This window comes from Eulemur rufifrons, chromosome 2, assembly GCF_041146395.1.
Source record: "Eulemur rufifrons isolate Redbay chromosome 2, OSU_ERuf_1, whole genome shotgun sequence".
Lineage (NCBI taxonomy): Eukaryota > Metazoa > Chordata > Mammalia > Primates > Lemuridae > Eulemur > Eulemur rufifrons.
Genome location: NC_090984.1, coordinates 43,544,823 through 43,558,202, shown reverse-complemented (window position 1 = coordinate 43,558,202; position 13,380 = coordinate 43,544,823). Strand labels below are relative to the sequence as shown.

Below are 13,380 nucleotides of genomic sequence, written 5' to 3'. Positions count from 1 at the left end.
CAACCTCAAACTTAATGGCATAAACCAACTATGATTTGGTGTTATTACCTCTGTAGTTCTGGGTATTGACTAGGTTCAGCTAGGTGGTTTTTTTTTTTTTTGTGACAGAGTCTCACTCTTTGCCCGGGCTAGAGTGCCATGGCATCAGCCTAGCTCATAGCAACCTTAAACACCTGGGCTCAAGCGATCCTTCTGCCTCAGCCTCCCGAGTAGCTGGGACTACAGGCATGCGCCACCATGCCCGGCTAATTTTTTCTATATATTTTTAGTTGTCCAGATAATTTCTTTCTATTTTTTTGGTAGAGATGGGGTCTCGCTCTTGCTCAGGTTGGTCTCAAACTCCTGAGCTCAAACGATCCACCCACCTTGGCCTCTCAGAGTGCTAAGATTATGGGCGTGAGCCACCGTGCCCAGCCTAGGTGGTTCTTAGTTGAGGGTATATCATGTAGTTTAGGTCAGATGGTGGCTGGGACTGGTATCATCTCTAAGGCCTCCTCAGTCGTGTGTGTGGTGGCCGGTTGGCTGTGGCTCAACCTCAGGAGTAGTTGCTAGCTGGAACATGACCTCTCTCTGTGGTCTGATCTTCCTACTAATATAGTAGCTATTTCCAAGACAAAGCATCCCAAGGGCAAAAGTGAAACAAGCAGAAGCTGTAAAGCCATTCATGCCTTAGCCTCATAAGTCACAAAGTCACACTCTGTTGGTTGAGGAAGTTTCAAAGGGCTGTCTGAATTCAAGGGCAGTGAACATTAGTGCTATGTCTTGATGGGAGAAGTGGTGAGTCACATTGTAACAAGAACATGTGGGAAGGGCAATATCATTATGGCCACTTTTAAAAAATATAATCTGCCATAGGACATGACCTTGGATGAGTCTACTATCATCAACTGAGGAGATCCTTGTAGGGTATTGGTAGCTGAGGGCTTTCTGCTATCAGTATCCCCCAACAGCTGAAGAATAAGTCTTTTATTCTTCTTCATCTGGACATTCAGAGCATCTACCATATTTATTTTCCCATTCTTGTTTAAAAAATTGGGGGACCATGCATACTTTTTTGTCGCTATGTTTAACAATGCTAAGAATAAGCAAAAATAACCTAGCTATTCACTCCAGAAAATGCTTTTCCCTAGAAGATAAGTCTGTGAACAAACTAAAACAGTTTGCTCATCAAAGCTCCCTTTAAAACCCTCTTCTCTTGGCCCACAATCCAAAATTGTAATGTCATAAACTCTACTCAATCCTAAGCATTTCCCTGCCTTGCAAGGCCTGCCTCAAACCCACCTAACTCAGGCCCTAACATCCTATAAATATCCTTTCAGAATTTCTCCATTTTTAGACATTCCTAAACCTCTGTTAAGTTGGTGTTCACCCTTACCACAAGAAGTCTATTGAACTTAGCTGTGCTTGGTCAACAGGCTATTCTGGTGGTCTTTTAGGGGAATCAACAGCTGACAATGGGAAGAACAGTGTCTAAGCATTCTTTTTCTTAGTGTTGCCTCAGAAGACCGTGGTTCTACAGTGAGTTGACAAAATGATACAGACATCATTTCAGGGAAAAATTGAACCAGTTACCAATTCAGCCACTTATGGTGTGGAAAGTCAAATTCCTCCAACAGAATCATAAATTCTCATGGTTCAAAGAGACTTGAAATTTATTTAGTCTAGTCCATCTGCTTGATCTGAGTGGAGAAGAGGCTTAAATTTGGGTTCAAATTAGAGCAACTTTTTCCTGTATTGATGAAGAGGGCCCTTCAGTGCAAGCAGGGGTTTTAAGTTTCTTCTCTGCTTCATCTTCCTTCTTCATTCTCTTCTTTTCTCCAGTCTGGGATCACTGCGTCCCTGTTTTTCCTCTTTTCAGACAATTAGAGGAAATATCACTTCACCATCACATTTTGACAGAGGGAGTCTTTTATCGCTGTGTTGCTACAGGGTTTTCAGGGCTATGTGTTTTGAACACAAATGTATTTTCAAAAGACCTCACATTCCAGCAGGCTAACATCTGGTTTCCATTATCTGAAAAGTCTCATTAACAGATGATATTATGATGTTCAAACCCTGATTTTTGAAGTTGAAGGAAAGTGAGGGTTAAATTTTTTTGTAAATTCTCATAAATAATGGAACAAACTTTCTAGCTGTGTAGGCTTTCCTGTTCACTTCTCCTTAGTATTTTTTAGAAGGACTAAGGGAAAAAAGTATTTAATCTTATATATATGTTGGAAAAATAACTAGATGGGAGGGTTCTAGACTAGATGTTTGTTCGGATATTTGTCTTTCAGTCAATTTATCCTTTTAAAATGTGATTGCATTACTAGGTCCTTAGTATATATTAATTAACTAGTTACTGACTTGAAATGAATAATACAATTGATAGCAACTTTATTAACAACTTACGAGTTGTTGTTCGTGCATATATAGGAAAACACCTATGTATGCATGTGTGATGAAGATTATTGGAAATCTTTATATAAATAAAAGTGAAAAGAAGTTGCACATGGCTCTAAAGAGATTCTGCTGGACCCTTAATGTATAAAGATGGAGTGTCATACAGAGCTGGTGATACTTCTGGAGTTGTAGAGTTCCTTTCTTTTCTTTTTTTCACTGTTGACTATTTTCTTCTCCCACATCACAGATAATTCACAACAGATGATTTCTTTGTAAAGCTTTTATTTTTATGCTGCGATAATTGTTGACATATCCCACATTATTTTCAATTGTAGAGCTTAAATAATCCATTTCTGGACAGTATTTACATGTTAAAAAGGTTTGTATATGTGTGTGTGATGGTGGGAGTATGTGTTTATAGTAACATAATGCACTCATTATGAGAATGCATTGAGTTCAGATTTTTCTAAACTACAACAAAATGTGAATGTTTAAAACTCACATTAGAAATACAGATACATCCTATAGACTTTTCTTTTTAACAGGACCCATACAGATTACACCAACACTTTGTCCCTGCTTTTTCAATTTTTTAAATAATTTGTGTTCCACATGTTAAAAAATTATTACATTTTGGGGTATTCCTTTGTTAGCTTACTCTCAACACATAAAGGGCTTGAGGTGGTTTACAAAAACACAATGTGTGAAGGGAGAATTAGGAACTCTAAATACATTTTGCACAAGATTCTGCATAGTTTAAATATGTGCTATACATTCATCTCTGAGTCCCAGAAGTCAAAGTTTTTTCTCCTATTTTACTCATAACTTTAATACTAAGTGATCTAGTTTTTAAAAATAAATTGAGGCCGGGCATGGTGGCTCACGCCTGTAATCCTAGCACTCTGGGAGGCCAAGGCGGGTGGATTGTTTGAGTTCAGGAGTTCGAGACCAGCCTGAGCAAGAGCGAGACCCCGTCTCTACTAAAAATAGAAGAAATTAGCTGGACAACTAAAAATATATAGAAAAAATTAGCTGGGCATGGTGGTGCATGCCTGTAGTCCCAGCTACTCGGGAGGCTGAGGCAGGAAGATCGCTTGAGCCCAGGAGTTTGAGGTTGCTGTGAGCTAGGCTGATGCCACGGCACTTTACCCTGAGCAACAGAATGAGACTCTGTCTGAAAAAAATAAATAAATAAATTAGAAAAAAATAAATTGAAAGATCATTCATAAAAATTATATTCCAGTATTACACTAATAATGGTTTAATGTACATTAACTAGCAAAGATGTTTATTATTTTCCTTATAAATGTACATTAAAAATCATGTTAAAAGACATGAGCATTCCTGTGATGTACAATTACATTGACTCCCTCTCATTTTCTCCATATGCACCTCCAGTCTGCTCAGTGTTTACATGTGATTTAACACAGGACTAACTGTAAAAATTTCAAGTAACTATTTATCTTCAAATATGAGGAGCATTATCATGGTATTCCTTCATATTTTGTCCTCTGTTGACTTCCCTGCCTCTTACCATCCCTCCCCCAAGTCATAATTGTGATTATGCTGAAAAGCCTAGAATATGTTTTTATCTTCTTCCGGAGCTACACATTCCTCTATGGTAAATGGTAAACAATTAAGTACCAGAATGTTTGAGTGTGTGGGAGCTGAAACTAGTCTGCTAATGATAGATTCCAAGTGCTATTCTTCACTCTAGTGTCTTTAGGGAACTTACCTAACTTTCCTATGCCTCAATTTCCTTATCTGTAAAATAGGGCAATGATAGTATCTATCTCAGAAGTTTGCATGAGAATAAAATGAATTAGTAAATGCATACTTAGAATAGGACGTGGTACATAGTAACTGTTCAATAAATTTTTAAAAACACCATTTTGTTAATGATGACTTCAAAGATTAACTTTGTACCAATGACTCCAAAATTTCTATCTCTATCCCTGTCATCTAGTTTTCTTCATTTTAACTATAATGCCAAGTTTTGCTGAAAAATAAAATGAAATTTGGTCTTATCTTTATACAAAACCATGCTCTCCCCACTCATCATACATTTATTTAATACTTATTGTGTGTGCTAGATACTTTTTTCAGGTGTCAGGGATACAGATGCAAATAATTCTTTATTCCCTGTTGGATGAGAAAAACAAGTAAACATATAGTTACACTACATACAGTGTGATAAGCAGTTGGGGTTATAGAAGTAGTGAAGACAGTCATCTAAACCAGACTTTTGCTCGAACATTTTATTGGTTATCTACTGATGTATAGCAAACTTCTCCAAAATTTAGCAGCTTAATACAGCAAACATTTATTATTGCATAGGCTTCATAGGCCAGGAATCTGGGCACAGCTTAGTTGGATGCTTCTGGTTCAGGGTTTCTTACAGGTCACAATCAAGGGGTAGGCAGGAGATGCAGTCATCTCAAGGCTCAGTTGAGGGAGGATCTGCTTTCAAGCTCACTCACATAGTCGTTTGCAAGATTCATTTCCTCACAAGCCATTGGACTAAAGGTCTCAGTTTCTCACTGGCTGTTGGCTGAAGGCCATTCTTACTTCCTTATCATGTGGGCATTTTTTGCTCACAACATGGCCGCTGGCTTGTCCCAGAGAATTCTGAGACAGTGAGCAAGAAAAGAGAACGAGGACTGATGTCAGTCTTTTTGTAACCAATCTCAAAAGTGACAGCCCATTATGTTTGCCATAATTAATTTGTTAGAAGCAAGTCACGGGTTCAACCCACATTCAAGTGGAAGGAATTACACAAGGGCATTAATACCAGAAGAGCGGATCATTGGGGACCATCTCAGAGTCTGCCTACCTCAAATATGATGAATTATTTTGTCTTTTTTGTATGATTTACTCCTTCTGTGCCATCTCTACTTTCTCCCACTCCCTCACTCTGTGTAGATGCACTTGTTGCTCCACTTCAGGAAAACCATACAACTCCAATGAGTCCAGAGAAAAATAACAAAAATATTCTGTATGCTGAGTAGCTTCAAAGTAAAATTTGAATGATACAGAGATAAATTCAATGATCACAGTCTTCACAGGTGAGAGACAAGATGGCTGACCAAAGACACCAGCTGCCAGATTGTCTCAGAAAGAAGGAAAAGTTTTAGATCTGTGGTCCCCAAGCCCCAGTCCATGGACCAATACGAGTCTATGGCTTGTTAGGGACCAGGCCACAAAGCTCTGTCATCTCCCAACCCCGCATCTGTGGAAAATTGTCTTCTATGAAACTTAGGAATGGGGAGGCGGGCGCAGGGGTGGCACACAGCAGGAGGTGAGTGGTAGGCAAGTGAGCAAAGCTTCATCTGTATTCACAGCCACTCCCCATCACTCACATCCCCATCTGAGCTCTGTCTCTTCCCCCACTTCCATGGAAAAATTGTCTTCCGTGAAACCAGTCCCTGGTACCAAAAAGGTTGGGAACCACTGTTTTAGCTGAAAAAGAAAAAACAAACAAACATAGATAGGGTGTAATTCCAAGGGAAAAGTGCCAAAACCTATAACAGATTCCATGGGAAGAAGTTGAGGAGCAGAACAAGAAGAAGCAGAGGTCACCCCCCCAAGGCTTAGAGTCCAGCAAAAGGGTAAGTGGAGTGGTTTGTTCCTCCCTAATCACATCTCTGGCAGTCAGCAGGCCCCCAAGCTGCTGGAGAGACTTTCTACCCTCACAAGCCCAAAAGCTAGTGCCACCAGTGAACTGGGAGCTTTTTGGAGACAAAGCACGAGGCTGCTAGCCCCCTTAGGGAGCTTCCCTGTCACCACAGACCCGAGCTGAGGCGGCAGGCATGATATTGCTTCTCCACCCACTGGGTGCCATTGTCCTTCCCATGGGGCTTCAGCTTTTCAGTTTTCATCTTGCTCATTCCCATACAAACATTTCCCAACTCTGGCCCAGACTGTGGGAGCACAGGGGGCTGGTGGGTCCTGGGGGATCTGTGTGACCCCAGAGCCTGGTATTCCAGGCAGGCTGCCTTCAGGAGAGAGTGACAGAGACAACCAGAATGCTAGCTTTCCTCTATTCAGACTCTTCCTCTCCTTCCCCTACCCTACCCATGGCTGCCAAGAGAGATACTTGAGTTGGGGCTCTCAGGAGCTGCAGCTTCCCCTCTGTTGGGGCTTCCACAAAGAGTGGGGTTCAAACCTTTCCTCTTAAAGACCTTCAGAGGACTAAGGGGTGCTTGGACTGTGAGCTCCCTGCTCACTGGCCCTTCCTGGTGCTGCTTGCCCAGCTGCTCTATTAGAGCAGGGCCTACCTTGAAGCTGAGGGATATCAAACCTACTTGAGCACCCCACAGGCAACTCAGGACCACCAGGTTTCTCCCTGGTATGGTCAGAGATTGATCTTTGGGGACCCAGGGACAGGCTGGCAGGCCAGAACCCATACCGGCAGGACTTGGTCATGTTGTCTGGGGGGCACAGAGGGGAGATTTGTGAACTAATCTTGGGAGGCAAGGGAGCCTGCATGGGCAGAAATGAAAAGAGAGTGCAGTGTGTGGCCCAGCCACAGGGCATTTGCAGAGCACCTTTCCCCCAACAGGAAGGCGGTGCTCTCAGCCCAAGGCAGGATCTTAGATAGAAACCTCCCAGCCCACAGCACCATTGCTGGGGAGCTCAGCTAGTTTGAGCTCCTGCCTGCTGGCAGATGCTAGAGGGAGACCATGGAGCAGGGGAATGGGGAAAAGAGCAAAACCCATCCTTGCCAGCCAGATTGTGACTCTCCGATGGTCCTGCCCCCACAAGCAGATTTTCTGGCTGGGTGGGGCCACTTCAGTTCCTCCCTGGCCATGTTCCCCAGAAGCCTGGGAGCAGAATTTTGACCCCTGCTGAAATAGCTACCTTACCAGCTTTTGTGGAGAATAAGGGCAGGCTCACCCAACCCAGCCCTGCCCAGCCTCACTCCCCAACTTGCCTCTGCTGTCTTGGAGAATAAGGACTCACCTGGAAGTTCCAGGGCCCCACTCAGCACCTAGGGCATTCCAGTGCTTCTCCCGAGGGGCTAGAGCTGGTCACAGGTCCCCAAAACAACACTGCAGCTTGTTCCTTCCAGCAAGTGCCGCCTACTGACAGGGAGGCCAATTTGCATGCCCTTTACAGCATTTACTAACTCAAGCATACAGGGTGTGGTTGATTCTTACCCATGAGCACCACCTACTGTCTCAGAGATTAAATGGGGCATGCCAATACAATTCACATGGTTAGGAAGAACACAGGGCTTGGGAAAGAGAAAGGATTTCAAAGACCTCTATCCTCCCTCATCACAGAGAGACAAGGAATCTGCCCCCACACATAGCTCACCACTGGTACAGACTACAAACAGCTAGCAACTGAGAAACCACCAACTAAGGATATCTATAACCAAGGTATCCATCCAGATCCTAGATCACCATCAAAGCAGCCATAAGCAAAGCCAAAGGTTCTTACCCTAAATATGCTATAGACACAACCTTACCAATGGGGGGAGGAAGCGCCATCTAAACAGAAGGGGGGTGCAGGGGAGGGGTAAAAACCTACCTAACAGGTATAATGAACACTATTCAGGTAATGGGCACACTAAAAGTCCTGACTTAAGCATTATAACAGGTATCCATGTAACAAAAACATTTGCATCCCCTTAATATTTTGAAATAAAAAATATATATGGGGGAATTCAACACATGCTTTGAAAAACTGTCCAGTGCTGATGAAAGTGAAACATCATTATCAATATCATTTTGTTCATTAATTCTGGAAACATTTTTGCTTATCAGTGGGTATTACATTTTATAAGCTCTGAAAGCATCATGGAAAAACCCATTACTTTCCAAAAGTTGATTTCTTTTAAATTTTAATGGGATGAAATCGTCTCCTAAAATGTTTCATGCTTTATATCTACATATCCTTCCTTCCCTGACCCCACACATACTCACACTCTTCTACATTCTCAGTAAAGTGGTAGTATAAATCCTTGCATAGCTTTTGGACAAATCTATGCCCATCAGAAATGCAAACACAATCACATACTGACATTTTTTTTTTAATTTTATAAATAGATAACTTTTTTTTTTTTTTTTTGAGACAGAGTCTCACTCTGTTGCCCGGGCTAGAGTGCCAGGGCATCAGCCCAGCTCATAGCAACCTCAAACTCCTGGGCTCAAGCAATCCTTCTGTCTCAGCCTCCCAAGTAGCTGGGACTACAGACATGCACCACCATGTCCGGCTAATTTTTTCTATATATTTTTAGCTGTCCAGATCATTTCTACGTTTTATTTATTTTTTATTTTATTATATTTTTAATTCTTATTTCAGCATATTGTGGGGGTACAAAAGTTTAGGTTACGTATATTGCCCTTGTCCCCCCACCCCGCGGAGTCAGAGCTTCAAATGTGTCCATCCCCTAAACAGTGCACATCGCACTCATTATGTATGTATATACCCATCCTCTTCCCCACCCACATCTGCCCGACACCCGATCAATGTTATTCCTCAATGTGCTCTTAGGTGATGATCAGTGAAACCAATTTGATGGTGAGTACATGTGGTGCTTATTTTTCCATTCTTGGGATACTTCACTTAGTAGAATGGGTTCTAACTCTTTCCAGGAAAATACAAGAGGTGCTATATCACCATTGTTTCTTATAGCTGAGTAATACTCCATGGTAAATATATACCACATTTTATTAATCCATTCATGTATTGATGGGCACTTGGGTTGTTTCCACATCTTCACAATTGTGAATTGTGCTGCTATAAACATTCGGGTGCAGATATCTTTGTTACAGAATGTCTTTTGTTCTTTTGGGTAGATGCCCAATAATGGGATTGCTTGGTCAGATCATTTCTTTCTATTTTTTAGTAGAGACAGGGTCTCGCTCTTGCTCAGGCTGGTCTCGAACTCCTGACCTCGAGTGATCCTCCTGCCCTGGCCTCCCAGAGTGCTAAGATTACAGGCATGAGACACCACGCCCAGCCACATATTGACATTTTCATAATCACAACAAAAAAATAGTTAAAAATAAAAGTAATCTACTATGAAAGGTTTTAGATAGCTTTTGAATTGACTTTTAAACATTTAAAAAATTTTGTTTTGGACATAATCCAAGGTTGATGAGAGTTCTTGCATCACTACTTAAGTTACAAGTCTGAGAACTTGCCCTGTAGTCTGATGTAGCCCCATAATTTGCCTCTTTCTTTGTAGTCCAGGGCTGTCCAAGTTAATTCCATGTGCTTGTGGTCAATGAAGTTGTCTTGACTGAAATGGGGGAGAAAAAGTGTCCTGGGAAGGATACTGAGAATCTGCTAGAGCTGTGGTCTCTATACTTTTTTGATCATGTGTCCCATGAGGAAAAGATATTTGAGTAAACTCCCATATAGGTATAATTTTAAATTCAATATAAATTTATATTTATATTAAAATATTTATACATCAATCTGTATTACTATATTATATAGTATAAAATATATGCAATCTATGAATAGAAAAGAGTGAGATAAAATAAAAATATTTTAAAAACAAAATTCAACTTATTTCATTTATTAATAGTACATCAAACCTTTTTGTCCTCAAATTATAGAGATTTGTACTGATATTCTACAGAGTTGGTTTTTAAATGCCTTGCTAATTAAACCAGCATCATATTACCATTAGCTAATATTGAAATGTAAAACATATACTTAGGGTTTGATCCATTTTTTATAATAATAATGTATATTATATTTCAAGTAGTCTTTTTGAAAATTTTTATTTTCATTGTTTTGGCCTACATTTTGGCAGAACTGATTGAGTCACCATTGATTTCTTTTTTAGCACGGCTAAAAAGGATCTCCTTCAGGGAGTAGGAGAAATATCATTCTGCCACTTTTTTGTTGTTTAAAATTTATTCTTGTATTATATTAATAAATATTGTACATCATCAATCCACAATTTCTTTTCAGGAGTCTTTTCAGGCTATTGATCCATTAGTGAGTGTTAATTCAGTTAAGACTAGATGATATAATTTATAAATCTGCTTAACTACTAAAAGAAAACAGCAATATGTTGTGATATTTAGAAAACAACACAAGTGCAAAGATGCCATCATTCTCACTCTACATGGTAGGGTGCAGACTGAAATATCAGCTGAGTGAGGGTGCCTATTTACTAAATGTTAGTAAAGTTTAACTTCTGTTTTATTTTTAGGATAGAAATAGATATAAAAAATATTCTTAATGTTTTCTTCTACACCCAGCATTATATACACTCCAATTTGAGATCACTATACTATTAATAGATCCCTTTTGGGCTCCTCTGAGTCCCTAGTGAGGCCTGGGCCAGAAACGGTTATACAGAAGGGAGACAGTGGTATAAGTAGACAGAACTCAGGGCTCCCACCTCTGCTTCAACCAAATAGCTCCAATTTCATTTATTTTTTATTGTACACATTGAGCTTTCTGATAATTTTTCATTTGAACAAAGAATTCCACAGATAAAACATGTCTGGAACTCTATTTGGAGAAGCCTAGAAGCCCATGTCCCTCAGTTATGACAAATGGTTAAAGCTTAACACTAACAGCAAGTTGCAAAGATAGCCTTTTATCAGAGAGCTAAGTATACCAGTTTTTAAAGATCCATGGTTTTACATTTGTTTTATCTTTCTTAAATGCAAAATCACAGCCTTAGATCTAAAAGAGAAAATACTTCAGCCAAATGTGATACAAAACTTTTGAGCATGAGTAAATGCTAAATAAAGGCATTGATTTAAAAAACACATTCAATTTTTTCTTAATTAAGACATTTAGTAAAATGTTTTGAGTATTTTCAAAGCAAATCATATTAAAACAAAGCTTTAAAAAGGATATGGTTCTTGGGAGATTTCAGTGAGTTTAATCCTGGTTCGTTTAGGGACTTTGGGAATACCACCTAGCACATGCATTTTGAGATAATATAAAATCAGTGGACTCTGACCTCCCATATTGAAGAGAACACGATTAAACTCTGGACCATGGCTAATATAATGGGACTGCAAGAAGAAGAAAAGAATCAAGTCAATTATTACTTTTGAGTTTTTAAAGAACTATGAATAAAATATAACTGTATAATAAGTATAAATAAAAATTACTATTTGATATATTAAAATACATAAAAGAAAATTTCACAAAGAATCTTCTTAAAGGAATTTACCAAGGTATGAGTCTATGAGTATGAGCAACAAGGCTCTTCTAGACTTTTGATTTATCATCAAGCTTGAATATTCAAATAATCCCAATGGAGATTAGTCTGAGGAACAGAAAGAAAAAAGAATGAAGAAACTGAACAGAACCAGGAAAAGGCCCCGAAAAAAATATAAAGAAATAATGGCTGAAATTTTCCAAATTTTATGAAAAACACATCCAAGAAATTCAACAAACTCTAAGTAAAATAAATTCATACGAAGACAAAATATTTAAAGACACATCATAGACAAAATATTTAAAGACACAGACAAAGAGAAAACCTCAAAAGCAGCAAGAGAAAAACAACTCATCCCATATAAGGGAACCTCAATAAGATTAACACTGAATTTCTATCATAACAAAGGAGGCCAGAAGGCAGTGGGATAACATAGTCAAAGTGCAGATGGAAAAAAACTATTGACCAAGAACTCTATGTCAAGAAAACAACAGCCCTAAATGTAGTAACTACTAATATTTTAAGTCTTTCCTCAATCTCTGTAATGCCAAGATGCTTATTATTGATTTCACTTCATGTGGGGAAATAAGATTTTATTTTCATTTGCTTTTCTTGATACATAAAATTCTCCTGAATTTATTTTACTTATGGTCACTTTTTCATTCTATAGGTTTTAACAAATAATATGGCTTATAGAATTCCTAGCTGCTACAGAATTATTTGAAATAATGGGACTATCATAATCAAACAATTCTTTGATGGTGAAAACTTAATGTCAATATCAGACATGTTTTCTATGGTGTAAATCACTTCCTTCATCTTAATCTCCCATGGTAATTCACATTGGGTTATATATAGCCTGATCCTTAAAATGTATGCAAAACCAGCCCAAGCTCAGTTTAGATTAAAAAAAAAAACAAAAAAAACTTGTCTGACTAAATAGATATTTTGTGACCCTTTTCTTGTTTCTGCCTTGATTAATATAAGATAAATATTTTATCTTACTAAAGTTTGAGAAAAAGACATTTCTGTTATTTTTCTGCAGTTATCAGTTATTAAATTAGGAAAACTACAGTTCATAGCTCCTTCTTCCTCTATGAGAATCTATGAGGTTTTTTTTTTTTTTTTTTTTGAGACAAAGTCTTGCTCTGTCACCTGGGCCAGAGTGCAGTGGTGTCATCGTAGCTCACTGCAACCTCAAACTTCTGGGCTCAAGCAATTCTCCTGCATCAGCCTCCTGAGTAGCTGGGACTATAGGTAGTCTGCCACTATGCCCAGCTCATTTTTCTTTTTCTTTTTTTTTTGTAGAGATGGGAACTTACTCTTGTTCAGGATGGTCTCAAACTCTTAGTTTCAAGCAATCCTCCCACCTCGGCCTCCCAGAATGCTAAGATTACAGGTGTGACCACTGCACCTGGCTTAAGGGTAGTTCAACTAGACAAGAGCTGAACTAGGTATTAAATGCAAATCCAGTGTTTTGTGGAGCCTTAGCCTTTTATTAGATCGATCCTTCCTTCCTTCCTTTTCTTTCATTTGTTCTGACATTAACATTATCTTTTTTTAAATTCAGGATATTATGGGGGTACAAACATTTTGGTTACATGAAATGCACTTGCCTTGCTCAAGCCAGGGCCACTAGCTTGTCCTTCCCCCATACAGTGCTACCGGTCTCCATTAGCTGTTTTAAAGCAGAAAGTCCCAAGTTGCCCACAGACCTCTTCCTAGAGACACTCCAAATTGCCTAACAAATTGCCCCATTGCTTCTATTCATCCCACAAAAGATAATAGGAGAAATTTGTCAGAGCACTTTAATATTCCACAAAACAAGACTTTTATAAGTCAAAAAGTCA

General features: G+C 39.1%; 1 protein-coding gene across 1 annotated transcript in view; it reads right to left on the bottom strand.

Annotated features, from left to right (window-relative positions):
- FAM227B (family with sequence similarity 227 member B) overlaps positions 1 to 13,380 on the bottom strand; it is a 182,676-nt gene that overhangs the window by 20,917 nt on the left and 148,379 nt on the right. The window contains exon 13 of the mRNA XM_069460147.1: positions 11,221 to 11,381. Coding sequence (XP_069316248.1) covers positions 11,221 to 11,381 — 161 coding nt within the window. The remainder of the gene's footprint in view (positions 1 to 11,220; positions 11,382 to 13,380) is intronic.